At 35.4% G+C, this 27,893-nt stretch overlaps 1 protein-coding gene across 6 annotated transcripts in view; it reads right to left on the reverse strand.

The window, feature by feature from the left end:
- Nucleotides 1-1,024: 1,024 nt before the first annotated feature.
- Nucleotides 1,025-27,893, reverse strand: part of LOC117325913 (WD repeat-containing protein 63-like) — a 38,949-nt gene continuing 12,080 nt past the window's right edge. The window contains exons 13-28 of one of the 6 annotated variants that reach the window (XM_033882418.1): nucleotides 26,767-26,940; nucleotides 25,993-26,016; nucleotides 24,357-24,380; nucleotides 22,759-22,782; nucleotides 20,458-20,580; nucleotides 19,774-19,847; nucleotides 17,504-17,648; nucleotides 16,835-16,919; nucleotides 15,726-15,859; nucleotides 12,409-12,472; nucleotides 10,066-10,196; nucleotides 8,243-8,269; nucleotides 6,140-6,344; nucleotides 4,911-5,002; nucleotides 2,594-2,716; nucleotides 1,025-1,871 (exon numbers count right to left, since the gene is read on the reverse strand). In XM_033882418.1, the coding sequence (XP_033738309.1) occupies nucleotides 1,731-1,871; nucleotides 2,594-2,716; nucleotides 4,911-5,002; nucleotides 6,140-6,344; nucleotides 8,243-8,269; nucleotides 10,066-10,196; nucleotides 12,409-12,472; nucleotides 15,726-15,859; nucleotides 16,835-16,919; nucleotides 17,504-17,648; nucleotides 19,774-19,847; nucleotides 20,458-20,580; nucleotides 22,759-22,782; nucleotides 24,357-24,380; nucleotides 25,993-26,016; nucleotides 26,767-26,940 (1,590 nt within the window). In that variant the 3' untranslated portion in view covers nucleotides 1,025-1,730. Of the gene's footprint in view, nucleotides 1,872-2,593; nucleotides 2,717-4,910; nucleotides 5,003-6,139; nucleotides 6,345-8,242; nucleotides 8,270-10,065; nucleotides 10,197-12,408; nucleotides 12,473-15,725; nucleotides 15,860-16,834; nucleotides 16,920-17,503; nucleotides 17,649-19,773; nucleotides 19,848-20,457; nucleotides 20,581-22,758; nucleotides 22,783-24,356; nucleotides 24,381-25,992; nucleotides 26,017-26,224; nucleotides 26,279-26,766; nucleotides 26,941-27,893 lie in introns of all 6 variants that reach the window. The other 5 variants (XM_033882420.1, XM_033882421.1, XM_033882419.1 and 2 more) reach the window with 5 other exon arrangements.

Consider the following 27,893-nt stretch of genomic DNA (forward strand, 5'->3'; position numbering starts at 1 on the left):
GGCCTCTGGGGCGGGGCCAAAAGGGGTCAATTTAGCTATTTTTATATAAACGACTTCTTCTCTGAAACCGAGCAATGGATATCACTCATATTTGCTTGGTAGCATCACTATGGGATGGGGATTCAAAATTGTACAAATGATGGGGCTGACCCCCTGGGGGCCTCTGGGATGGGGCCAAATGAGGTCAATCGGGCTATATTGATATAAACGACTTCTTCTCTGAAATCAACAATGGATATCGCTCATATTTGCCTGGTAGCATCACTATTGAGTGGGGACTCAAAATTGTACAAATGGTAGGGCTGACCCCCCGGGGCGCTTAGGGGTGGGGCCAAACATGGTCAATTTGGCTAAATTGATATAAACAACTTCTCCTCTGAAACTAAGCAATGGATATCTCACGTACATGTATTTGCTTTGTAGCACCTACTTGGGGTAGGAATTCAAAATTGTACAAATGTTGGGGCTAACCCCCTGGGTGTCTTAGGGGCGGGGCCAAAAAGGGCCTGTTTGGCTAGATTGATATAAACTTCTCCTCTGAAACTAAGCAATGGATATCTCAAATATTTGACTGGTAATATCCCCTTGGGGTAGAGATTCAAAATTGTACAATTGGTGGGGCTGACTCCCGGGGGGCTGAGGGGCGGGGCCAAAAGGGATCAATTTGGCTAAATTGACATTTTTAGAATTACAATAAAAACAATGTTTATGTAACCATATAAAATGCCTATGATATATTGACATAGCAATACCAGTGGCAAATATACTTAAGCATAGTTCTTGTTTCATATCTCATGAAACCAGGTGAGCGATACAGGCCCTCTGGGCCTCTTGTTACAACAAGGATATGATTCCATGGTTATTAAAATGTAAAACCCATCTTTGTTTGTTTTCATAAGAATTTGGCAATTTTTTTCCCATGGAGATGTCGGTTTCCACTGCAATAAAAATATAGATTAAATTAAAGTGTTCCAGAATTTCTTTTTGTCATAAACAATGTTAAAAGAAAAACAATGAATTAATCTGGCAGTTTCATTTTGTTTTTTAATAATTTATCATATTAAAATAAATTCAACACTAATTCATGGCATTAAATAAAGATATCGACAACAAGAATTCATTAATATTCACCAAAGATATGTTATCACAGAGATATATAATGCATGTCATACATCTACATTGTATTATACACAAAAGTCCTGGTCAGTGATGATTTTACACTAATGGCAAATATCTCTATATGATATCTTGTGAATGAAACATAACATGGAAGTCACAAAAAACCTAACTTAGCTTTAAAAATATAAAGTTTCACTATAATTAACTGTTTTACACAAATGGAATGAAAATGTTGAAAATACCTAGGTTACAACTACAGTGTGTACCTATTAGTTTGTAAGGAATTTGTTTTGCACAATACATTGATGAGTCGAGAGTCTGAATCTTCATCACAGAAAGACATTATATACTATCATTTTCCAAGTCCTGTATGTAACTATGTACCATTCAACTGTTGAGGTGTTGATAGAAGCTCGCAATTAATTGAAGAATGATTCTATTGTCAACATTGATTTTAAATGTTAACATTTTGAAACTGATATGCAGATTTTACATCATTGAAAGAAAACAGTTGTTTTAAATGAATTCAGTCACATTCTTCCAGGCCAAAAATTATCACATAATTGTTTGTTCTTTATTAGTTTCCATAGGAAACTTGTTGGTTTTTAAGATCATGTTTCAGGAAGAGGCTCATCATCATCCTTCAGACCTAGTTCTCTCAGGAATGAGTTTTCCTCATCAAGATAGGCAGCATATTCTTGTTTGAGACGATATTCTACCTCCTCTTCTGAAAGCTGTATATTTGGAGCAATCTGAAATATAAAAGATCAGCTCTAGTAACTTTTCAACAGAGACCACAAATGTGTAACATTTTAAAGTTTCATCCCTTTGACACACAACTTGGCACTGATGATAACTACCTAGGGAAACATTGCGGTAAAAACAGTAGCTAGAAATATCTATTAGTGACTCCAGTTTATCTGACAACATATATTCATTAGTTAAGTATTTATTTGCATAGAAAGCATTTCACTAATTATGATTGCACTAACTGAAGTTTCAGTATATTGTTTTCTATGTACTATGTGTGGTTCCTGGGTTTATCGCCCTGTGAACAGCCAGGGTCATTTTGAGGCGTGGTTTCCTTGAAGTAGTTCGTGACTACCTCATTGCACAACATACAGGAGGTCCGTCTCATGCCATCCAGAGCAATTTGGGTAAAGTGCCCATGGATACAACCTTTACGGCCAAGACCAGCCCATTTCTCACCTTTCCGAGAAATACAAACTGACACATGTAGGGAGCATCGGAACCACACACTTTGGATCATCACCCCTGAGGTGACATGGCTGACGCTCTAGCTGACTGCACTATCGCGGCCCTTTGTTTCTAAGACAAGTATTTGTTGGTGCTCCAATTAGTCAGTACAAGCACCAAAAACAGTATCCAAAACATTTAAAAAAAAAAAAAAAATCATTTATAGGAATACCAATATTTGTACATCCCTGATTCAGCAGTATGAAGATATACTTACCCCCATCTTCCGTTTATGTTCTTGTTCTAGTTCCCTCTTCTCAATCTCTCTGAAGTCCCAGCGTGACACGACAAAGGCACGTCTCTTCACTTCACGCTCAAAGTAGTTGGATATACCAGTGTACTGCAGCGGAAAATTTAAACTTTTAATTATACCTCAATGATCTATGTTTAAGGAATATTTTACTTTATAGACAACAATATAACATATAATTGAATATACATTAGAAAATTTAAAAAGTGCTTCATCTACAACAAATCAATTGAAATCAAGACTAGGCAGATGTATGTTTTTAATTAATTATGAAAAGTTACATACTTTATGTTAGTACCACTCTCCAGAAGTTAAAGCCTCTTATCTTTCAAATTTGAAGTGAATAAATAATTGATCACATTTTAAGAAATTCTATCGAGCATGCATGCCTCTTTATTTGGTACGTTTTTTGGTGTTATGAGGGACAATTATGAGAATGGCATTGTTATGTCATTTACAATTTCTATTCTGTGGGTGTCATTTTCTACATTTTTAGGTCACCTGAGACGAAGTCTCAAGTGACCTATTCTAATCGCCTTTTGTCCGTCGTCGTCCGTCGTGCGTCGTGCGTCGTGCGTCCGTAAACTTTTTACATTTTCAACTTCTTCTCCAAAACCGCTTAACAAAATTCAATGAAATTTGGCAGAAAGTTTCTATGGCTGAAGGTCAACCAAAATTGTGAATTATATGGTCCCCACCCCCCTGGGGCCTGAGGGGTGGGGCCAAAAATGGTCAAATTGACTAAAACTTCAAAAATCTTCTTCTCTACTCTCAGATATGGTGGAGTCAAACACTCTTTATAGATGAAAGGGTCTTGTGGTGCTTTACCAAAATTGTGAATTGCATGACCCTGGGGTCTCACGTTTGCCCCTGGGGAGGGGGTAAACTTTACTATAGTTTATATAGGGAAATCACATTTTTGACTATTATTTGTTGGATTTGTATTGGAATTCATTCTAACTTGGTTCAAATTATCAGCATGGGATGACACTTTGATGGTATGTACATGTTGGCCCTAATTGACCCCCAGGGGCTGGTGGGCGGGGCCAAAAAGGGTCAAATTGACTAAAATTTCAAAAATCTTCTTCTCTACTCTCAGATATGGTAGAATCAAATACTCTTCATAGATGGAAGGGTCTTAAGGTGCTTTACCAAAATTGTGAATTTCATGACTCTGGGGTCTCACGTTTGACCCTGGGGAGGGGGTAAACTTTACTATAGTTTATATAGGGAAATCACATTTTTGACTATTATTTGTTGGATTTGTATTGGAATTCATTCTAACTTGGTTCAAATTATCAGCATGGGATGACAGTTTGATGGTATGTACATGTTGGCCCTGGTTGACCCCCAGGGGCTGGTGGGCGGGGCCAAAAAGGGTCAAATTGACTGAAATTTCAAAAATCTTCTTCTCTACTCTCAGATATGTTAGAATCAAATACTCTTCATAGATGGAAGGGTCTTAAGGTGCTTTACCAAAATTGTGAATTTCATGACCCTGGGGTCTCACGTTTGCCCCTGGGTAGGGGGTAAACTTTACTATAGTTTATATAGGGAAATCACATTTTTGACTATTATTTGTTGGATTTGTATTGGAATTCATTCTAACTTGGTTCAAATTATCAGCATGGGATGACAGTTTGATGGTATGTACATGTTGGCCCTAGTTGACCCCCAGGGGCTGGTGGGCGGGGCCAAAAAGGGTCAAATTGACTAAAATTTCAAAAATCTTCTTCCCTACTCTCAGATATGGTAGAATCAAATACTCTTCATAGATGGAAGGGTCTTCAGGTGCTTTACCAAAATTGTGAATTTCATGACCCTGGGGTCTCACGTTTGCCCCTGGGGAGGGGGTAAACTTTACTATAGTTTATATAGGGAAATCACATTTTTGACTATTATTTGTTGGATTTGTATTGGAATTCATTCTAACTTGGTTCAAATTATCAGCATGGGATTACAGTTTGATGTTATGTACATATGTTGGCCCTGGTTGACCCCCAGGGGCTGGTGGGCGGGGCCAAAAAGGGACAAATTGACTGAAATTTCAAAAATCTTCTTATCTACTATATGTTAGAATCAAATACTCTTCATAGACTGACCCCATTAGGACTGATGGGTGGGGCCAAAAAGGGTCAATTTAGTTGGCCGAAATATTTCAAATCTCAGGTGACCGTTAAGGCCCTTTGGGCCTCTTGTTATGACAAGCAGTGTACTCTATCAGTGGTGAAGCATCATTAAATATTAAGTTTAACAGACTTGTTGAGACTTGATAGATTATTACCTCATTGGCAGTGGGTTGTCTTAGACTCCACGGAATTTCTAAAATGTGAAGTGTACCAGCATTGTCTCCTACTGCCATCAGGTGCTGCTTCTCTGTAGGTTAATATACAAATTATTTAATTAAAACGACAATTCAGCAAATTACAGTACCGACTGGATTTGAAATTATATGCCAAGAATGCACAGATCATCAATAAACAAGCATGCAGGGTATTGCTAAAGCAATACATGTCTCCTACCAGCCCCCACTGAAAAATAGTAAGTGACCTTGACCAAACAACCCTGAAACTCAAACTTGATCTGTAGCTACTCATACTCATGGCTGAGAAAATTGCAGAAATACCCCAAGTTTGAAGTTCCAGTAATCAGTAGTGTGGGAGATAGAGCTAGGACAATCTTTTGCTTTGATGTAGGTCAAAGGTCAAAATGTAGGTCAGAGTGACCTACTTTTGATAGATGATACACTGCCTTGGTAAACCAATATCCCAAGTTTGAAGCCCTAGTGACAAGTAGTGTGGAAGGTCGGTCCACAAGTAGAGAAGACCGGTCCAACTGTTTGGACTGTGCTAAACAAAAATGGCCCTGAACAGAGATAGATGGACAGACAATATGAAAATGGGTCAAGGTCATCCTTTGATAATAGGATAAAATAGCCTTCATACCAATATACTATCATAAATCATGACTCTACATCACTTGGATTAAAAGCAATTGAATTAATTTTTTTTATACATCTGACCCAGGTGTGACCATGAAATTAGGTCAAGGTAATTCATTTTCATAACAGCCTTTCACCCAAGTATACTTTATGGTAGAATTTCAAGAGACTAGGCCTCTTGTGGATGCTGCACCAATGTATTGTTTTACACTATATTACAACCCCTAAGAATCAAAGCTTGAATCTATAATCTAACTGGATATTAAAATGTAAACTTTAATTTATTTTACAACAATTGAAAACAATTTATTCAACTTATTTAATTACTCTTGTTGGCACATGGTCAGGCAGGTGACCCCCTACGCCCATACCTCTATATGTCCAATTGGAAGCCCCCCTCACTTGCCTAGGTGAAAGCAAGTGTGTTACCCCTGTGCCACAAGAGAAGACACCCCAAACTGGAAAGGTTTCTGCAGTAGATTTTTATTGAACAAGATCTTATGAAGAAGGTTTTCAAATTCAGAGCTCAGATTGAAGTTGATTGCCAATCAAAATGACCGGGTGATACTTACGTGATACTTGGAAGGGGTAGAGAGAGGTGATGGGGACAGGTGACACGTTCTGTGTCATACAGGGCTCGTGTGTTTTGTCAAGGAGATCCCACACATCCACACTGCCATCCACCTTTGCTACGTAGAACACGCCTGGTCGAGATGGTGACCAATGTCCAGCACTTAGTTTGACAGTGCTGGCAGCAGACTGCAGGATTGGACCACTCTGTTTATGTAAAATGTATTTTTGTTGAAGTTAATAATTTCAATGATTCATGATTATATATAATTCAATTTTGTGTGGAAAACCATATTTACCAATACATTAGTTTAACATCAAAACCATAGATTTTACTTTCCTATTAATATAATCGTATTGGTTATATATAAACATATTTTATGAAAAATGTAAGAAAACACTTAATTAAAGTCATATTAAAGCTGTTAAGAATCTCGGGCTTGTCCGTATCTTTACTGCATTATAGACAGAAACAATGATTGGGGCACAGATTGTCAAACTTTAGAAATTAAAAAAACAAACTTTTTTTAAAGTATACTATTGTTAGAATTGATGAGGGTATCTGAAAAGATAATTCATTAACAAGATTTATAATCCTGAATAAACTCTTGCTGTAAAGCAAAATGGCCTGCGGACACTTGCACTACCACACCATAGCTTTCCAGATATTATAACACACATAGCACATAACACAAGGGCTAAAGAACATCTTGGGCATAATTTAGTCATTATTTAGTGCAGCTTTTGAATTACCTGTAGCATATAGTCATAACAGTATTTATTTGTGTCTGATCTACATCAACAACGGTATATAAATATACATTGTTCAGCATTAAACACTGATAACTCTCAAGCTTAAATCCTACTTCACTGCATTAAAGTCACAATAATGCGAAAGTTGATAAAGAATTATAATTAGATAATGGTTGAAATATAAAGTAAATCTATGTTACTGTACAGGACATTTATTTTGAGGTATCAAATCACACAAGTGCTGGGACAAGGATAAATCAGGTGAATTAAAATCTTGTGCTTGATGAAGTTTTTTTTCATTGTTGCATAGAATCTCAATATAGATTTAATTTGAAATCCTTCCAGTCATACTAATGATGCAGGATTTTGAAGATTTATTCCTTTCATTGTGCTTCACATTCCTAAATTCTAATTGTATAAATAATGAATGTCGAGTGCATCAATTTTGGTCGAAATATTTTGATCTGTTGTGAAGCAGAAGTATTTACCGGGTTAATGAAAACTACAGCTGATGATGGGGCCCCCCCAACATGAGCATGTTAGCTCTTCAAGGTAAAACTGAAATATTCTGAAACAGTAACAGAAATGTACAGTGAAGCCTGACATTAACAACACACATTAGGACCAAGTTGGTGCCTACAATATGAGTGTTTCAGCAAAGTAAGTGTCGGCAATTGCAGTGGAGCATGTTGCAGTTCCAATGGACATGGTCTGATGTTAAGGATCGATGTTGTTTAGTCATGATCAGTGGTCAGTAAAGTCAGGTTTCACTGTAATTACCAGATTTTTAGAGAAGGGAGTTTGTTGGGAGCATTCTACTTGACACAATCCAGGACAATAATATAGATGTCCAGCCTTACATTCAATTTTCTTTCTGTATGCAAGCATTCAATTCACTAAACTACTGGTAAGATTCTATCATAAACTAGATTATACAATCAAATAATCAGCAGATTTTGAATTTAAGATCAAGCAATGATTACACTGTTACCACATTTTATGAGCTAAATTTCCACAATAACTTGAGTCTTTAATATTTTAGGTATTTTAGACAAGGCATTTCTTCCCTTAATTTTTTCTAAAGGAAAACTTGAAATTGTGAATTTTCCTCGTCAGTTTGTTACGAGTCTCAGCTGATACCTGGTAGGTGTTCGTATTTGTCGTAAAGGCGTAAAACAATTTTTAATGACACATATAAGAGTTAAATATTAAACTAGTGCATACTTGTTACTGAAATCAAAAACTTCAAAATTACATCCACACAAATTAATTGAAGGTTAAAATCAACATTTTATCAATCATCACAGCACCAACTCTAGCCGTGTACAGACTGCCTTAGTCTTCATACTTACATTCCTCTTGGCCTCATTGGGATCAACCTGTAGTACCCCATAATTAAACATTGATAAATGATTTATCAGAATTATTACTACCCCATCAGTAAATATTGATCAATGATGTATCAGCCTGTACTATTCCATCAGTGAACACTGATCGATGGTTTATCGGGAACAACCTGTAGTACCCATAAGTAAACATTGATCAATGATTTATCAGGATCAACCTGTGGTACCTATGATTAAACATTGATCAACAATTTATCAGGATCATCCTGTACTACCTATGATTAAACATTGATCAACAATTTATCAGGATCATCCTGTACTACCATAAGTAAACGCTCGATGATTTATCAGGATCAACCTGTACTTCCCCATAACTTGACAAATATCAATGTGGCACTGGTTACCCATTAGAAAGCAATTTGTGTGCAATTAAAAATACAAAGAAAATTCAACTGAAAACTGTACAAAGCAGTTACAAATTGTTCCCTGGAATTGATTTTGCGTTGTTATTCTTTGTGTATACCTATATTTGTGAATACCTATATTTGTGTATACCCATTTTTAGTTATCCCTTTGTTAACATATCTTTAATGTACATTGGTGTTCATGAGGTCAATGTCAGATAAGAGGTTAGCTAGGACCAAAATATTTGTTTCTTGACACTAAATTAGACTAGAATTCCACAGAAGTGGATGTGTTGCCTGTGCCCACTTAATTGAAAGAGTGCCATTTTGAAAATTTCATTGTCACCATAAAATAAGCATTATGCTTTCTGTTTTCTAAATAAGCTACATATGAAGATCCAATTTGATGTGGCAAGCGGTAGCAGAAATGAAAAACAATTAGTTGTGATAATTACTTGTGTGCAAAGGACAATAACTCCATCAAAAAATGTAATATTGACACAGGGTTCTAACTCGAACTGTAATTTATCATGACAAAGCCACATACTAAGTTACAAATTAATGTGGCAGGCAAGCGGTAGTGAAAAATATTCCAGAAAAAACAGATAATTACAAAAATTTCTAATATGGCAAGCGGAAGTGAAAAAAAAAATCCTGAAAAATGGTTAAATAATGTGCAAATTTGCAATGTGCAAAGAACCAATGGTTAAATAATGTGCGAATTTGTAATGTGCAAAGAACTACAACCAAAACTGGAATTTTGACAAACGGTTCAAACTCTATCTATAATTCTAATATGATTAAGCCAAATACCAAGTAACATATTTATGTAGCAAGTGTAGTGAAAAAAGTCCAGAAAACAGATACCTGGTAATTATGAGATCCTATGTGCGAAGGGCCATAACTCCATCAAAAAGAGGAGTATTAACATTGGGTTTAAACTCAATCTGTAATTCATTATGACAAAACCACACACTAACTTATAGATAGATGTGGCAAATGATAAGGAAAATATGTTGGAAAAATAAAGTGTGACCGACGTTGACACTGACAATGGACAAATTGATCCCCAAGTGTCTGTCATGCTTCGAAGGTGACACCGAAATGATATCAAAAAGGCATTGATAATATATAACTGGAATAACTGTTAAGAAACGTCTGCAGAAATCTGAACTGTCATTTGTACTGAAAAATTCTGTTTCTAAAAACCAATGTACTTCTACTGATAATTCTATTATATCCTCATTAAATAAAGCAAGTGTTAAAGCTGAGAAATATGTGACTATACATTCCTACATCTGATCAATTTATACAAATCAAGTTTCAGCTTAAAATAATAATGATAAAAAAAAAAAAAAAAAAAACAAGAACAGAAAAACAAAAAAGCCCCAAAAATGAATCTCATGAAAATCTGAATTAACTTACATTCACAGACTCCTTCCATAGTGTGAAGGTCCACCCTCCAACACACAAAACTACTTCCTTAAAGAAAGGAGAGCGCTGTAGTGTGTTGATAGGTCCGTCGTGTATCGAGTGGTAAAACTCCGGCTTTGGTGCTATGTAGGAATAAACATATAGCAGTATTACACTAAAACAGTGGCATTAAACTGAAGACCATGAATGATAGACATGACATCAAAATTGTAGTTACTACAAATGATATAACTCCACAAACATAAATAAACATAAACTGTGCAATATTTCCATGAACTGAAAAGTCTATAGAGCTACATTTATTTTCGTTGATAATATGTATAAAAGTAGCTTTATAATTGATAACTTTGGGTACAAAGCTACAAATTATAAATAACAAGAGATCCCAGAGGGATCTTGGCGCCCACCATTGAATGTTCTTCATAGGTTCCATGTCAGATTGATCTTTTCTCTACTTTTCTCTTCTTCTAAGTCTTACTAGTCTGTGTAAATTCAGAAGAAACCTCTAGTACTTTTCAAACAAGGGAAACCTATATATGAAATTTAAGATTTAGGCACCAAGGGGAACCTATATATGGAATTTGAGAAAGATTCCTTCAGTACTTTCTGAGAAATAGCTATAACAAACTTCAATTGTCAAAATCCAAGATGGCTGCCTGTCGGCCATGTTGTTTTCTGATTGGTCTCAAAATGCAATATGCATAACTAGGCACCAAGGGGAACCTACATATGAATTTTGAGAATGATCCCTTCAGTACTTTCTCAGAAATAGCGATAACAAACTTCAATTGTCAAAATCAAAGATGGCTGCCTGTCGGCCATCTTGTTTTCTGATTGGTCTCAAAATGCAATATGCATAACTAGGCACCAAGGGGAACCTACATATGAAATTTGAGAAGCTCCCTTCTGTACTTTTTCAGAAATAGCGATAACAAACTTCAATTGTCAAAATCCAAGATGGCTGCCTGTCGGCCATCTTGTTTTCTGATTGGTCCCAAAATGCAATATGCATAATAAGACACCAAGGGGAACCTACATATGAAATTTGAGAAAGATCCCTTCAGTACTTTCTCAGAAATAGCGATAACAAACTTCAATGGTCAAAATCCAAGATGGCTGCCTGTCGGCCATGTTGTTTTCCGATCGGTCCCAAAATGCAATATGCATAACTAAGCACCAAGAGGAACCTACATATGAAATTTGAGAAAGATCCCTTCAGTACTTTCTCAGAAATAGCGATAACAAACTTCAATGGTCAAAATCCAAGATGGCTGTCTGTCGGCCATCTTGTTTTCCGATCGGTCCCAACATGCAATATGCATAACTAGGCACCAAGGGGAACCTACATATGAAATTTGAGAAAGATCCCTTCTGTACTTTCTCAGAAATAGCGATAACAAACTTCAATGGTCAAAATCCAAGATGGCTGCCTGTCGGCCATGTTGTTTTCCGATCGGTCCCAAAATGCAATATGCATAACTAGGCACCAAGGGGAACCTACATATGAAATTTGAGAAAGATCCCTTCAGTACTTTCTCAGAAATAGCGATAACAAACTTCAATGGTCAAAATCCAAGATGGCTGCCTGTCGGCCATGTTGTTTTTCGATCGGTCCCAAAATGCAATATGCATAACTAGGCACCAAGAGGAACCTACATATGAAATTTGAGAAAGATCCCTTCAGTACTTTCTCAGAAATAGCGATAACAAACTTCAATGGTCAAAATCCAAGATGGCTGCCTGTCGGCCATCTTGTTTTCCGATCGGTCCCAAAATGCAATATGCATAACTAGGCACCAAGGGGAACTTACATATAAAAAATTTGAGAAAGATCCCTTCAGTACTTTCTCAGAAATAGCGATAACAAACTTCAATTGTCAAAATCCAAGATGGCTGCCTGTCGGCCATGTTGTTTTCTGATCGGTCCCAAAATGCAATATGCATAACTAGGCACCAAGGGGAACCTACATATGAAGTTTGAGAAAGATCTCTTCAGTACTTTCTGAGGATTAGCGATAACAAGAATTGTTTACGGACGGACGGACGGAGGGACGGACGGACGGACGGAGGGACGGACGGACGGACGACGGACCACGGACGCAGGGCGATTTGAATAGCCCACCATCTGATGATGGTGGGCTAAAAATACAAAAAAAATAAAAATTTCAATAAATTGATTTTTGAAAAAAAATTGACAAAATTTTTATTAAATCTAAATGATTGAATACATAATCATGCTAAATAGTTTCATTGTTATAAATTATCAATTAATGATCCAAGAAAAACATCAAAAAGAAGATACCCGATCATTACAATAGTTATGAGATGTCTTACTTTGAATTTTTCCTGTGTCTTGATCTTTCTGTGGCATCCAGTCAACATAAACGATCTCGCCGTCCTAAAGTTCACGTGAAAATGAAATATAACCACATAATACAGAAAACTTTAACCTATTCTCTCCCTCAATTAAATTACACCGGTATTACCCATTAAAATTTTATGACAAAACTGCATAATTCACAAGACAGAACCTCTTCCTGAAATAAAATATATTGTCTCCTATAAAGCATCAATTTTAACCCACCGATAATTAGACTTTCACCTATTCTCGTCCTAAATAAGATAATTTAACTCTATACAATATTGCTTATCACCCATTAAAATACTAATATACTTCCAGGCATTATCACCATAGTTCTGATGAGAATAATGAAAAATAAACATTTTCAGGAGAGTTGTAATTATAATGAATTTATCAAAGATAAAGATGTACTTAGTCTCAAAAAAAGTCTCCTTAGTTATTAAAGAGATGTGAGAAAATGTTAGTTTACAATCAAATTTTATGTTGAAAAAGCATGAATTTATCAAGAATATTTTGCCACAGTATGGATGTAGAAACTGTAGAAGATTGATAACTTATAATTAATTTAGTTATAATAAAATTCAACATAAAAACAATTTTATCTCAACAAGAACAACATCAACAGGTGTTACTGAGAGTAAAACAGTCTAAAAGTCCAGTGCATGCATTAAAGCCCATGCAATCAAACACAATAACATGCAATATTAATGGTGAGAGTGACAAAGAAATATTAATTTTACTGTGAACACATAATAATATAACACACTGTATATAACACAGACATACAGTGACATGGTACCGGTAGAAAAACACACAATCTAGTAATATTGTGACAGACAAATACCTACTTGGTCTACATTCTGTGTATAGATATCTACCATGATTATACACAGGTCAATATCTTACTGTATAGATCCTGCACGTCTGGTCCTCATTCAACACTGGAGGGTAGGGGGAGAGAACAGATACAAAAGGGAACATTGGAGGGCAGGGGGAGAGAACAGATATAAAAGGGAATATTGGAGGGTAGGGGGAGAGAACTGATATAAAAGGGAATATTGGAGGGTAGGGGGAGAGAACAGATACAAAAGGGAACATTGGAGGGTAGGGGGAGAGAACGGATACAAAAGGGAACATTGGAGGGTAGGGGGAGAGAACGGATACAAAAGGGAACATTGGTGGGTAGGGGGAGAGAACGGATACAAAAGGGAACATTGGAGGGTAGGGGGAGAGAACGGATACAAAAGGGACCATTGGAGGGTAGGGGGAGAGAACAGATACAAAAGGGAACATTGGAGGGTAGGGGGATAGAACGGATACAAAAGGGAACATTGGAGGGTAGGGGGAGAGAACGGATACAAAAGGGAACATTGGAGGGTAGGGGGAGAGAACGGATACAAAAGGGAACATTGGAGGGTAGGGGGAGATAACTGATATAAAAGGGACCATTGGAGGGTAGGGGAGAGAACAGATACAAAAGGGAACATTGGAGGGTAGGGGGATAGAACGGATACAAAAGGGAACATTGGAGGGTAGGGGGCGAGAACGGATACAAAAGGGAACATTGGTGGGTAGGGGGAGAGAACGGATACAGAAAGGTACCCAGGTATTTATCGGACAGAGGACTGATACAGAGGGGGCAATTGGTAATAATAGGACAGAGGTCCGACACAGAGAGGGACACTAGTGGACTGATACAGAGAGGGGACACTGGTAGTCATAGGACAGAGGACTGATACAGAGAGGGACACTGGTATTTATGGTACAGAGGACTGATACTGAGAGGAACACTGGTAATCATAGGACAGAGGTATTTATGGGCAGAGGATTAGTAAAGCAGGAATGAAATAACATTTTTCTAAAGTATGTTATTGGAAAATGTATTCAGCATTCACATGTCAAATACATGTATATCATATGACTTATACAAGACGTGTAAATATACTTTATCAGCAATGAAGACAAATGTTATCAGTTAAAAAAATAAAAATAAAAAAGGATAATATTTAAAATTAATCAATAGATGTATGTGATAATATTTGAGATTAAAAAGGAAGTGACAGTGTGACAGTAGTGGATCCAGACATGCAGTCCTATAAAGCAGACATGTATACAGGCACTACAGTGAGCTAACACAAGGAGAGGCAGCATTCCCACACTTCCAAACCAACTCATTATGTATGGGGGACCTAATATAGGGGAGGTACACAGACAAAACCTAAAGTTACATTTATCTTCACCTAAACTTAAGGAAATTCTTCATCTTGAAATTTGAAGCATTAATCATAATGGATTTCAGGGAAAACTTCAGAACTTTCCTTTGATACTGTAAAAATTTATGCTTTCCTATGGAAAGTTTTAAGTTAAGGAATATTTAAGAAAAACTATACAATTGTATATGGATTGATTTCTTTGTATATTTTCATGTAAATCAGATTTTTCCATAGCTGATATTTAAGCTTGGTAATAATACAAGTCCTAGGGGAAATTATGGAGTTTTAATTTGTATAATAGATAATCTGGACCTAAATTTCAATATCAGCTTTCAGGGCTTAAAATAAACATCTTCAATAATGCTCAGTGGAAATTCATTTTAATAAATTTGCCATTTACAAGTCAAAACATTTAATCAGTTCATATTCTGATTAAGCAGCTAAATGTTCTTTTTATGTATGATATCTACAAATCTTTTATGTCCATTTCTTTTTTAAATTGATCTAGCTATATGTTTATGATAACTAATCAATAAATATTTATTAAATTATTGTCACTGTGATGAAGACATGAGCTGGTTTGGTAAATGTTTAAGGGTAAAATCTATTGTTTATCTTTATCTTCATACCGTAAAGTCAACAATGGGAACAAAGTGGTCATTCACAACATCATTATTGGGAACAAATTAATGGTTCAATATATACACATTGGTGTGAAATAGTGTGGAATGCAAGATGACTTGTTCAGCTTTATGAGAGAGAAAGCCAATTGCATAGTGCTCTGTATAAACCCTGTGGGTGTATACGAATGTGCGTCAGAAAGACAGACAAACGAATAAAGGCAAATAGCTATAGACAGTGTGACGAGTGTGTCGTGCATGCACACAGCAAACAGGTGCTGTACAAGACAGAAATAGAAGACTACAGAGAATCCAGACTCATAAACATTATGTGCTGTTTCAGGGCGTCACACTTTCCCCTGGAAAAGGGCAAGGTGTGGGCCATAGTGGGGGACAGAGGCCCCTCCCCCAGAACTGGGGTCGTGACATGTCCCAAGTGACCTTGAGGGCAAGTACCTCTGTGCCAACATAGAAATGAGTCTTGACACTCTGCAGTGTTCTCTTGTCCTTGCCAGACCCTGGCTTTGTGTAGTAGCCACCCCCCATGGCTGCCTCCTTTGACAGATCTGAGCCATCTGTCGCTTTGCCTACTGTAAAGTATAACGTATGTGGAATTAAACATTTAAATATACAGCCTTCAAATAAATTTATCAATACATGTATTTCACAATATATTCAACATAAGGAACCAATTAAAATTACATGTACTTTTGAAAAATTTTCTGATTTAATTTATTTAATCAATTAGCTTTTAAGTTAAAAAAAATTAAGGCAAAATACATTTTATGCATACATCCAATAATGGTTTGGTTTATTTTGTTTAACGTCCTATTAACAGCTAAGGTCATTTAAGGACGGCCTCCCATGCATGCGACATGTATGCGTGTGATGAGTGCGTATGTGTGTTTTGGGAGGCTGCGGTATGTTTGTGTTAAGTCTCCTTGTGATAGGCCGGATCTTTTGCCGATTTAGAGTGCTACCTCACTGAAGCATACATCCAATAATGATAAACAGAATATCACACACTATTTTCTATAATAATTTTAAGATTTTCAATCTAAAACTTCATCTTTATCTTTAAACAAAGAAATGTTTGTGAAAAAAAAATCGAAAATAAGGATAATCTACAAAATGATCAAAATAAGATCTTTAAAGAAATTGAAATACAAGAGTATTAGTAGTATAAATCAAGTTGTATAGCTACAATTTTTTTTGTGTCACAGCTTAGTTATTTATTGGACAGACTCAGGCCAACAAGTATGGTGACAGTTAATGTTATCAAACACCTGAACCCAGGCACTCTACAAATACAGATGATTTTATCATACAACTGAACTTGGGATCATGAAAAATGTCTTAAAATTTATATTGTCCAGTTTTCTCTGGGGGATACAAAACTCGAATTTATCATTATACAAACATGTATATTCAACATATTTAAATTACTATTTCAAGTTATCATCGTTCAATCAATAAGCTCATACTAGACATTACACAATTTACAAACAGTACAGTATGCTGACAGACTGGAATCCTCATCACTTTCATTTTAAATTGATACTTACATGTTCCGCGGTCTCCCTGTTTTTCCTGAATAGTAAACTTGGTAGGACTGTGATCACCTCCTGGCTCAGACTTGTGTAGTGCCACCTAAAACAAAGAAATCAAAATGATGACAAAAGGTGTAATATAACTGTAAAATGTTAATTTTTTCCCTGGGACAAAAATAATACTTAAAATATCCAGCAGTACTCTATTTTTTTAGCTTTCCATGCTGTAAAAAATCGCCCAATTAAATTATGAATGATCTAATAACACTTTTTTCTGCAGCAATTATAAATTGCAAATTCATCATTCTGCTAAACTGTCTAAATCCAGTATTGCTCTAAAATTTGAGTGCACCAAAATAAGTATATTTACAGAAAGATTTTTTTCTTATGAAAAAACCATTGAAATAATTACACATTGAAACTTAAAGATCAATCTACACTGTCTTTAAAGCACTTTGAATGAATTGTTCTAATCATTATCCTTATGATTTTACTATTATTACTGTACTTTTATTGTAAACTTTATTTTGCTACAATTGAGGAACAAGGTTTTACAACTTATATAAATCACACTTGTTGGCCATTATTACCAGGGCGTATCAAGATATGTCTGAACACAGATAAAACCATTATCAATTTTAATTTAATGATATCAATTCAAAAGATACCTTAAATGCAACAGACCTTTAGAATAGGCTTCCATGACAGGTCAAGATGTTTAAATGTGTTGGGGACACCTATGGGGTTTTTGGGACCTTTGTCAGTCTCCTTGGTGGTAATGAGTTGTCCAGGACCCTTTACAGGTCGAGTGTCCCACACCAGTACACAGCTATAAGATAAAATACAAAAACATTTATTACAGAAAATGTAATTAATATTACAGAAAATAAAAACAGAAACTTCAAAAACTGCAACACAAATTACAGAAAAAAATTTATTATAGAAAATGTAATTTAAATTATAGAAAAATGAAGTATAAAATCATCCCTGTATACAGACAGATACAGTGCAGTCATTCCTGTATACAGAGATATACAGTACAGTCATCCCTGTAAACAAAGAGATACAGTACAGTCATCCATGTATACAGAGAAATACTGTACAGTCATTCCTGTATACAGAGATATACAGTACCATCATCCCTGTATACAGAGAGATACAGTACAGTCATCCCTGTATACAGAGAGATTCCTGTATACAGAGAGATACAGTACAGTCATCCCTGTATACAGAGAGATACAGTACAGTCATTCCTGTATACAGAGAGATACAGTACAGTCATTCCTGTATACAGAGAGATACAGTACAGTCATTCCTGTATACAGAGAGATACAGTACAGTCATCCCTGTATACAGAGAGATACAGTACAGTCATCCCGGTATACAGAGATATACAGTACAGTCATTCCTGTATACAGAGAGATAGAGTACAGTCATTCCTGTATACAGAGATACACTACAGTCATCCCTGTATACAGAGAGATAGAGTACAGTCATTCCTGTATACAGAGATATACAGTACAGTCATCCCTGTATACAGAGAGATACAGTACAGTCATTCCTATATACAGAGAGATACAGTACAGTCATTCATGTATACAGAGATATACAGTACAGTCATCCCTGTATACAGAGATATACAGTACAGTCATCCCTGTATACAGAGAGATACAGTACAGTCATCCCTGTATACAGAGAGATACAGTACAGTCATCCCTGTATACAGAGAGATACAGTACAGTCATCCCTGTATATACATCATCAGATACCCAGGTTTTATCACATTACACTAATCACCCGTGGATCAACTCAATGAAAAGCTTTCTTTCGAAAGATTTGATTGGCTCTGTCACATTTTCCTATCAGAATTTCAGCCAATCAGCTACAAGGTAGCATACGCTTTATAGCAGCTGTATATACCCAACAAGAAGTGCAGTGAGTGATCTTGACAATATGCTTCAGAAATTCAAGCAGAAGAGAATTGATACCCTTTTATCTGACAGAGATGTTGTCCTATCAATCAAAAAAGGTCTAGGTGGTGGTGAAGTGGGTTATTAGGAATACGAACACTGCCAAATCATTGTTTGATACTCTGTTAAGCTTCATAATGCTCAAATTACATGCTACCCACACCTGAGCTGTTCCTAACACCCCAAAAAGCATTGCCATACTAGGATTTACTGGTTTAAAACACTAAAGACATGTAGGACTTCTAGCCCACTATATGTCTATCACAGAATCTGCACGCCTTCACAGCCGCAGCCATAATTGTTACAGGTACATTTTAATATTCCCCCTCTTAATTGAAGAGTTCTTATTCTGAAAGGTTTATGTTGATTGGTTTCTAGTGATAGAGTGATGTCATTAAAACAAGGTTTTTCACTGAGCTGACCCACAGGAGATTAGTGTAGCATAGCGTAATACAGTCAACCATGGGTGTCCGACAAAGTGTATACAGAGCGGCGTAGAAATGTGTACACTCACTAATCTGTAGGACAATGTGTATACAGGGCGACGTAGAAATATGTATACTCACTAATATGTAGGACAAAGTGTACACATGGCGACGTAGAAATATGTATACTCACTAATCTGTAGGACAATGTGTACACAGGGCGACGTAGAAATGTGTACATACTCACTAATCTGTAGGACAATGTGTATACATGGCGACGTAGAAATATGTATACTCACTAATCTGTAGGACAATGTGTATACAGGGCGACGTAGAAATATGTATACTCACTAATCTGTAGGACAATGTGTATACAGGGCGGCGTAGAAATATGTATACTCACTAATCTGTAGGACAATGTGTATACAGGGCGACGTAGAAATATGTATACTCACTAATCTGTAGGACAATGTGTACACAGGGCGGCGTAGAAATATGTATACTCACTAATATGTAGGACAAAGTGTACACAGGGCGGCGTAGAAATGTGTATACTCACTAATCTGTAGCACAGGACATGATCTGACAGCACTGCAAACTCTTGTTTTCCTGAGGCACGCCCATCCTATTCAGCTGTCAAACATAAACAGAATCTCACATATAGTATTCCATGTGTAGATGGAAAGCAGTACTGAATAGACACATAACACTTCTCAAACTAGAAATCCTGATGTAGTTCAACAGTGAGGGAAATTTTATGCAATATATTTTCTATTGATCTGAATTTACTCCTAGAACAAACAGATATTGCACTTTGTATATCAAAACAAGAAATTCCCCCATACTGCGACTATAAATGAATATATCTTTTATCATTAGCATGATACCTTATCTTAAATTCCTGTAATAATGTGTTGGATATGGGTTAATGATTCAAGTTAGGTCAAACTTTCTTTTGTGTTTTCCACTGTACGTCTTTTATTGTTATTCTGTAACTCACTGGTCAGTCAAGACTTACCTCCATGAGGTCAGTCATCCGTCCCATGACTAGTCAGTCAAGACTTACCTCCATGAGGTCAGTCATCCGTCCAATGACTGGTCAGTCAAGACTTACCTCCATGTGGTCAATCGTCCCATGACTGGTCAGTAAGACTTACCTCCATGTGGTCAGCCATCCCATGACTGGGCAGTAAGAATTACCAACATGTGGTCAATTGTCCCATGACTGGTCAGTAAGACTTACCTCCATGTGGTCAGGGACCCATTGTATATCGGTGATGGCCGCTCTGTGACTGTTCTCTATGCTGGATACTGCACAGTACCGTACAACTGGAGTCTTTAGGGCATTAGGGTCCTCAAATCCAGGCTACAATACAAAAGACAATTCATTATCAATGTTTTGTTCCTATCTGATCAATGACTGAAAGAAACTTACAAAAAAAAATATTTCAGCTAAATAGATATACTAAATACTCATTCCTTCATGTATACTGGTATATCTTCTTTTGTATAAGTTCCACTTCCATTTCTTTAAACTGTTGATTCAATTCACAGGAAATGGGAGTCCATATCAAATATCTTCATTGTTTTTTATGCATCATATGCTGCCACATTATCATATTTCATAAGCAAAAAAATCTTTCAAGTGTGAACCCTGGGATCTGAGTGACAGAACTTTTCAGGATCCATATCAGTCTTTTGAGTTTTACAACTTTACATGAACACCAATTCATCAATCATTGATTACTATTTGACAATATGTAAGCAATTTCTACCAAACCTAAATATTCTTAAATCTCTTTGTTTGGTACCAAGTAATCATGAAATAATAGAAAATGGTTATAAAATAAATATCAACAATGATACGATATAAACAAGAACAAAATAACAAATTGAAAACTTCAATGTAAACAATATGACTACAATGTAGTTGAAATTAAGTATTAGATAAATCTTCTACAATTTTGTTGAAGGTCTTTCCACCACTACACTAGGTTGTTAAACCTCTCCCCATAGCAGATGGACATTATGTGGCTAGAGATAGATAATGGAGAACCCGTTCACACCAAAATAAATATCTACAGGTGTCTTATTAATTAGTCGTGAATTATATACATGTAGCTGAGATAGCTTCTCTGCAGAGGTTTGCTGATATAATTATGAATCAAACCTACTGATTAAATAACTCGTACATTACAAAGATATTACATGTACTTTTGTTTCACAATGATTAATTTATAAATTTAACTAAAACTGTAATCAAGAAAACTGACCCTGTTTTTGAAATAAGCAGCACAAAATAAATAACAGTGTAAATCATATATCGGTAGTTGCAGATCTAACTTAATTAGGATTCATAACAAGGAATCAAGACAACAACTTTTGTCTTGATAATATCAAAGTAAGTGATGCTAAATTCATTATGAACTCTTAATTATTATATTCAACAGAATGAATGTGCTGAAATACTACGACCTCAAAAAGGAGAACATGTCTTATTTATATATTGACGAAACTTATTTCAAAGCGTAACAAAATGTCATTTATAAGAAATACTGTATAGTTGGTAATGTTTATAGAGGATTTAGGGCTATTACAAACAGCACACAAGTAAATACCACAGGGATATGTTTAATCTCCATGAATCTCAGTGATATGCCTTTACATGCATAATGTATAGACATGCACATAACCTGGTTAATAGTGTAGGGTAATACTTGATACCTGCAATATTTTTTCTTGAATGAGATGAACTGGGAAGTTAAACAACTATACAGTAAATCTTTGACAAACAGAACAGAATTGTTCAAATTTAGAATACAACTGAACTCTTTGCATTTTGCCAAAAGTGATTATCACTCCCGACTGAGCCTAGAAATTGATTCAATATGTGACCAACCCACAGTAAAATAGCAATAAACCTGATGTTGGTATGTGTAATTGTGGATATTGGTGTAATTGATATATCAATTAAGAGTACTATTACTTGTACAAATCTCTCCTCACATTGAAAATTATTCATTCCAACCACAGGAAGTAATAATTACCCCTATAGCAACCATGAAACAAAATACCATAACCTTTGAGTTCACTGATGCCTTTCATCACTTGCCCAAAAACTTAAAATTTAGGAACTAACACTAGTACTGACACCAGGATGACAACATAAGCTTCCCAGGCCTCTCTTCAAGGGTGAAAACATAAGCTTGTCCGGCCTCTCTTCAAGAAGCGAGTTAAAAATTCTATTACATGTAATCTTGATATCTCAGCTGGGTGGAATCTGCCATCGCCAGTCCAGGCAAAGAGTACTAGATCAGTGTGATAAACAAATGACAACATGCAAATTAAGAGTTGCAACCCTAAATTTCATAAATCATACTTTTTGGAAAGAAGCCAAACTAATCAGTTCAATAATGTTGTTTTCTCATTTTACATGCAAATTGTAAACATATTTCAAACTTTCAAATTCAAAAAAAGGAAACAAATTTGAAATGTGAATAAAATTGTTCATTTAAAAATAATATTAAACTTTGAACAATTTTACCTTGAAAAGTCCTTCTGATTCTTTCTGAAATGAAATTCTGTCATAGTATAGTACTTTTCAGGATCCATTTCAAAGTTTTACATTATGAAAATCAGTTCCGAGATAATTATAATTACCTGCATGTATATATCACACCAATCATGTAAGCAATTTCTACCAGCACCAACATTTGCTTAATTATTCTTAATCTCTTTGTTTGGTACCCAGTAATCATAAAATAATAGACATCGGATATAATATAGATATCACCAATGACGTTATATGAACAAGAGGACAAAATGCAAATTTCAATGTAAATAATATGACTACCGAGGTAGTAAATATTAAACAAATATTAATGAATCCAGCGACAATTTTGTTGATGGTCTTTTCCACCACTACTAGTTTATTAGCTTGTTGAACCTCTTCCCATAGGAGATTATCTACCAGTATTATAAAGTTATGACTATTTCTCTGTAGGAGTTTGGTGACAACTATGAATCTGAGACCAATGGATTATCAAATAATGTGTACATCATAAAGTGATTTCTTTGTTTGCTAATGATTATTTAAATCTAATTACAAATGCATTCCATTAGTACAGCAAACTTGTGTTTGAAATCAGAAACAGATGATAACAGTGTACATCAATAAGTCTAACTTAAAAGTCTTTGTACTCTGACATAACTAAGAATCAAAACAGGAATTTTTGTTTGAACATAATAAAAAAATTATATGTTAATAACTTCAAAATCAACTTTCATTACATTCAACAGAATGAAAGTCCTGAAATGATATGACCTCAATAAGGAGTGTTATATCATAGCGAGAAAACTTAAAGTGTAACGAAATGTCATAAAAAATACTGTATAGTTGGTAACGTTTATAGAGGATTTAGGATTTATTTCACTTCTATACTTGTGGCCATTTAAACCAGCACACAAGTAAATATCCTGGGGATATTTATGATCTCCATGAATCTCAGCTATATGGCTTTACAGGTATACAAATATATAGATATACACAACTGTACCTGCTAGGCAGTGTTGGGTAAAACTTAATACATGTACCTGCATTTTTCCCAAATGGGATGAAACTTAAGTTGAACAACTATAAAATAAATCTTTGACAAACAGAATAGAATTGTTCAAATATTGAATAAAACTGAACTCTTTGCATGCTTCAAAATGTGATTATCAACCTCTGTACTGGGCCGGTCAGTTCATTAAATGAGCCTTTGTTTGCATGACTAATGGTGTATATTGATGCAATTAATAAATCTATGAATACATCAATTAAAAAAAAAATGATATCCCTGCCTGGTAGAAACTACTGTTGCCAGTCAAGGTACACAGTAAATCAGTGGGATAAACAACCAACAGCATGCAAAGAGTGAACAACACATGAATCTCTTGTGTTTACAACATAATATTTTGTAAGTCATACACTTTGGAAAAAATCAAAGCTAATCAGTCAAATTTTTTTTTTCATTTTACATGCAAATTGTATCCTTATTTCAATCTTTTCAAATTAAAAAAAAACCATAAGGAAACAAATTTGAAATGTGAATAAAATTGTTCATCTGAACTAAATTTGATGAAACTTTTGAACAATTTTACCTTGAAAATTGCTTCTGCTTCTTTCTGAAATGAAATTCTGTCATAGTACAGTACTTTTCAGAATCCATTTCACAGTTTTTTTAAATTTCACAACTTTACATGAAAACCAGTTCTAAATTACTTATTACCTACATGTGTATGTATCATACCAATCATTTTTTACTTTATATTTACTATATTAGGAATTTCTACCAATCTATATATTCTTAAATTTCTTTGTTTGCAATGTTTGGTACCCAGTAAATAAAAAAGTAATAGACATCGGATATAAAACAGATATCAACAATGATATGATTTAACAAGAACAAAATGAAAATTTCAATGTAACCAATATAACAACACTGTAGTTGAAACTTCTGAGTGTTAAATAAATCTTAATGTATCCAGTTACTATCTTGTTGAATGTCTTTTTACACCACTACATTTGCTACCCCTCCCTATTGGAGATGGATAACGCATTCACACCCAAATACAAATGAAGTGGCTATTTTTCTGCAGATCTTTGCTGATAATTATGAATCCGAGACCTATTGACTTTGATTAATTTGTATGTCACAAAGTAATTACATGAAATTTGTTTCATAATGATTAAATACATCACATTACAAATGCATTTAGTATATTGAACCTGTGTTTGAATAGGAAGCACAAGTCAGTGTACATCATATAGCAGCACATCTAACAGAGCTTCCACAACTAGGGATCAAGACATTAACTTTTGTCATCAAAGCAAGTACATTGTATATTCATGATTAACTCTCAACAGAATGAAAGTCCTGAAATGATATGGCCTCAATAAGGAGTGTTATATCATAGCGAGGAAACTTAAAGTGTAACAAAATGTCATAAAAAATACTGTATAGTTGGTAATGTTTATAGAGGATTTAGGATTTATTTTACTACTATACTTGTGACCATTTAAAACAGCACACAAGTAAATACCCTGGGGATATTTATGATCTCCATGAATCTGTTATATGCCTTTACATGCATACAAATGTACAGACATGCACAACTTTACCTGCTAGGCAGTGTTGGGTAAAACTTAATACCTGCAATATTTGTTCTGAATGGGATGAACTGGGGAATAAAACAACTACCGGTATACAGTAGATCTTCATATAACAGAACCGAATTGTTCAAATTTTTAATAAAACTTATCTCTTTGCATTTTGCCAAATGTAATTATCAACCCTGTACTATATAAACCTAAGTTAATTCAAATAATGACCAATCCACAGAAAAACAACAATAGATCTTACTTCTATGTATGTTGGCATGTGCAATTGTGGATATTGATGCAATTACAATATCTGCGAGTACATTAATTAAAGAAATTTAAGTTTGATATCCCTGCTGGATGGAATCTGCTGTTGCCAGAAACAACCAACCAACAGCATGCAAAGAGTGAACAACACATGATCCTCTTGTTTTTACAAGATCATATTTTGTAAGTCATACATTTTGGAAAAAAGCATAACTCATCAGTTCAAAAATGTTATTTTCCCATTTTACATGCAAATTGTAACCTTATTTCAATCTTTTCAAATTAAAAAAAAACATAAGGAAACAAATTTGAAATGTGAATAAAATTGTTCATTTGAAGTAAATTTGATTAAACTTTGAACAATTTTACCTTGAAAATTGCTTCTGCTTCTTCCTGAAATAAAATTCTATGATAGAGTTGAAGATGAATTCTGATATCAATTTGGTGATGAAAATCATAATGACAGTGTAATACCTTGCACCAAGTTATCTCAAAGAAGAAAAGTAATCAGTGTTGAGGAAATGTGTCTCTAAATTCAATATGGCCTTGTGGTAAATGAAAAATGTGTTTAAGCCTTCTCCATCATTATCATAAAATTTACCTGTAGAAGTCCCTCATTCCGAAATGTTAATCGCTTCTCCGGAAGCGGTGGTATCTCCAATCAAATATATAACATTAAAGCAATCATGTATAGGGATACTAAAAATCTGTATTCATGAATTTATCCTGATCTATTTTGAGATGCTAGGAGCAATTTCTCCTCTGACAGATCTAAAAGAACCTATTTATACTGTGAAATGACACTGATTTTTGAATTAAAAAAAAAAATTGAGCACACAAACTTTTGATTCCAACACTTGTATATCAACAAAAAGATTCTTAAAAATAAACACCAGAAACATCAGTTTATATGATTGACAGGTGCTGACAGCGTTTATCTGTTTATCTAATAATACTGTCTTCCTCTGTAAAATTCAAAAGAAATATCTCAGTTAAACATTTGGTCTGGGTTTTTTCCTGACACCAACCACACAGCTAGTCGTGTGTCTGTGATTTTGCCATGACACATTACATGGATGTAGAGAGTGAATGTAAAGTGAATATCAAGGCTATGATAACACATTCTACAGTGTCTATACTAACCAGGACATTGGATTTCTTATTTCTGTTGCTGCCCCGCTGTTGCTTCAGTCTGTCTGCGTGAGCTGAAATATCCCACAACACCACTTGACCATTGTAACAGCCACCACAGATTATGTTCGGGTCAGAGGGGCTGAACTGGAAACTGTAGATATCATCAGGGGCTTCCAATAAAAGCTGAAAAAAGGTTTTTTGTTTAACAATGGCCCTTTCAGATCTGATCAAAGAAATTTAAAATGATATTTTGTTTACTAAATAGTTGTTTGTACACAACATTTAAAAACCCCGTCACAGTCTTCATGTTAGTAAATATCTATTTCTAACCTCGCGCCTTTGATCACGTGATGTTCTTGACCAATGGAAATACGTCAGGGGATAGCGCCACCTGCATTCATTTTCAAGCAGCGTGATTATTTGTAGCAGCAGTGTTTTATTCATCATTATTTTCTCCTATTGTTTACTTTCGTCGCAACAACTCCTATTGACTTTTGAACTTACGAGTGTTTTGCCTGGAGTTGTCGTCTCCTACGACAGTGAAGTACACACCAATAACGGTATTTACACGTGTGTTGTGTTTGTTTACATTTTTATCGACGTGTGTCGAGGACATTTCCTTTAGTTTACATTGACGAATGTCATTCGTCATCGAGCTGTGTATTTCCTATTTGGATCCTAACAGTCTTTATGCAACCACAATGTGTTTTCTTTGCTATCGGGATCTAACTTTGTGTGTGACTTATTCGTGCTAGTGGAAATCGAAAGAACCGTCTCGGGTCATCTAACATGGCGGCCAAGCAGGTCAGGAACGCGTCACTACCAGCAGCTTGGTGCGCGATCCCAGGATTCCGTGCGGGATTCAAGATGGCAGCGCCCATGTCTTGTCGAACACTGTAGGGCATTGCATCGTTTTCTTTGGCGCTTACGGTTAATTTTGTAGGGGTAATTATCTGATTTAAGGAAAAATAATTAAGGAACTACACGTACAACATTATTAGTCTAGATTTCCATCTCGCGATATTACGACATGCAGTGTACTCGGAACTAACCGAACAACTTAACTAGTCGGAATTTCAATCTCCCGACGATTACGACATGCAGACTCCTCGGATAATCAACGAACAACTTTGATA

Source organism: Pecten maximus, chromosome 4 (assembly GCF_902652985.1).
Source record: "Pecten maximus chromosome 4, xPecMax1.1, whole genome shotgun sequence".
Classification (NCBI taxonomy): domain Eukaryota; kingdom Metazoa; phylum Mollusca; class Bivalvia; order Pectinida; family Pectinidae; genus Pecten; species Pecten maximus.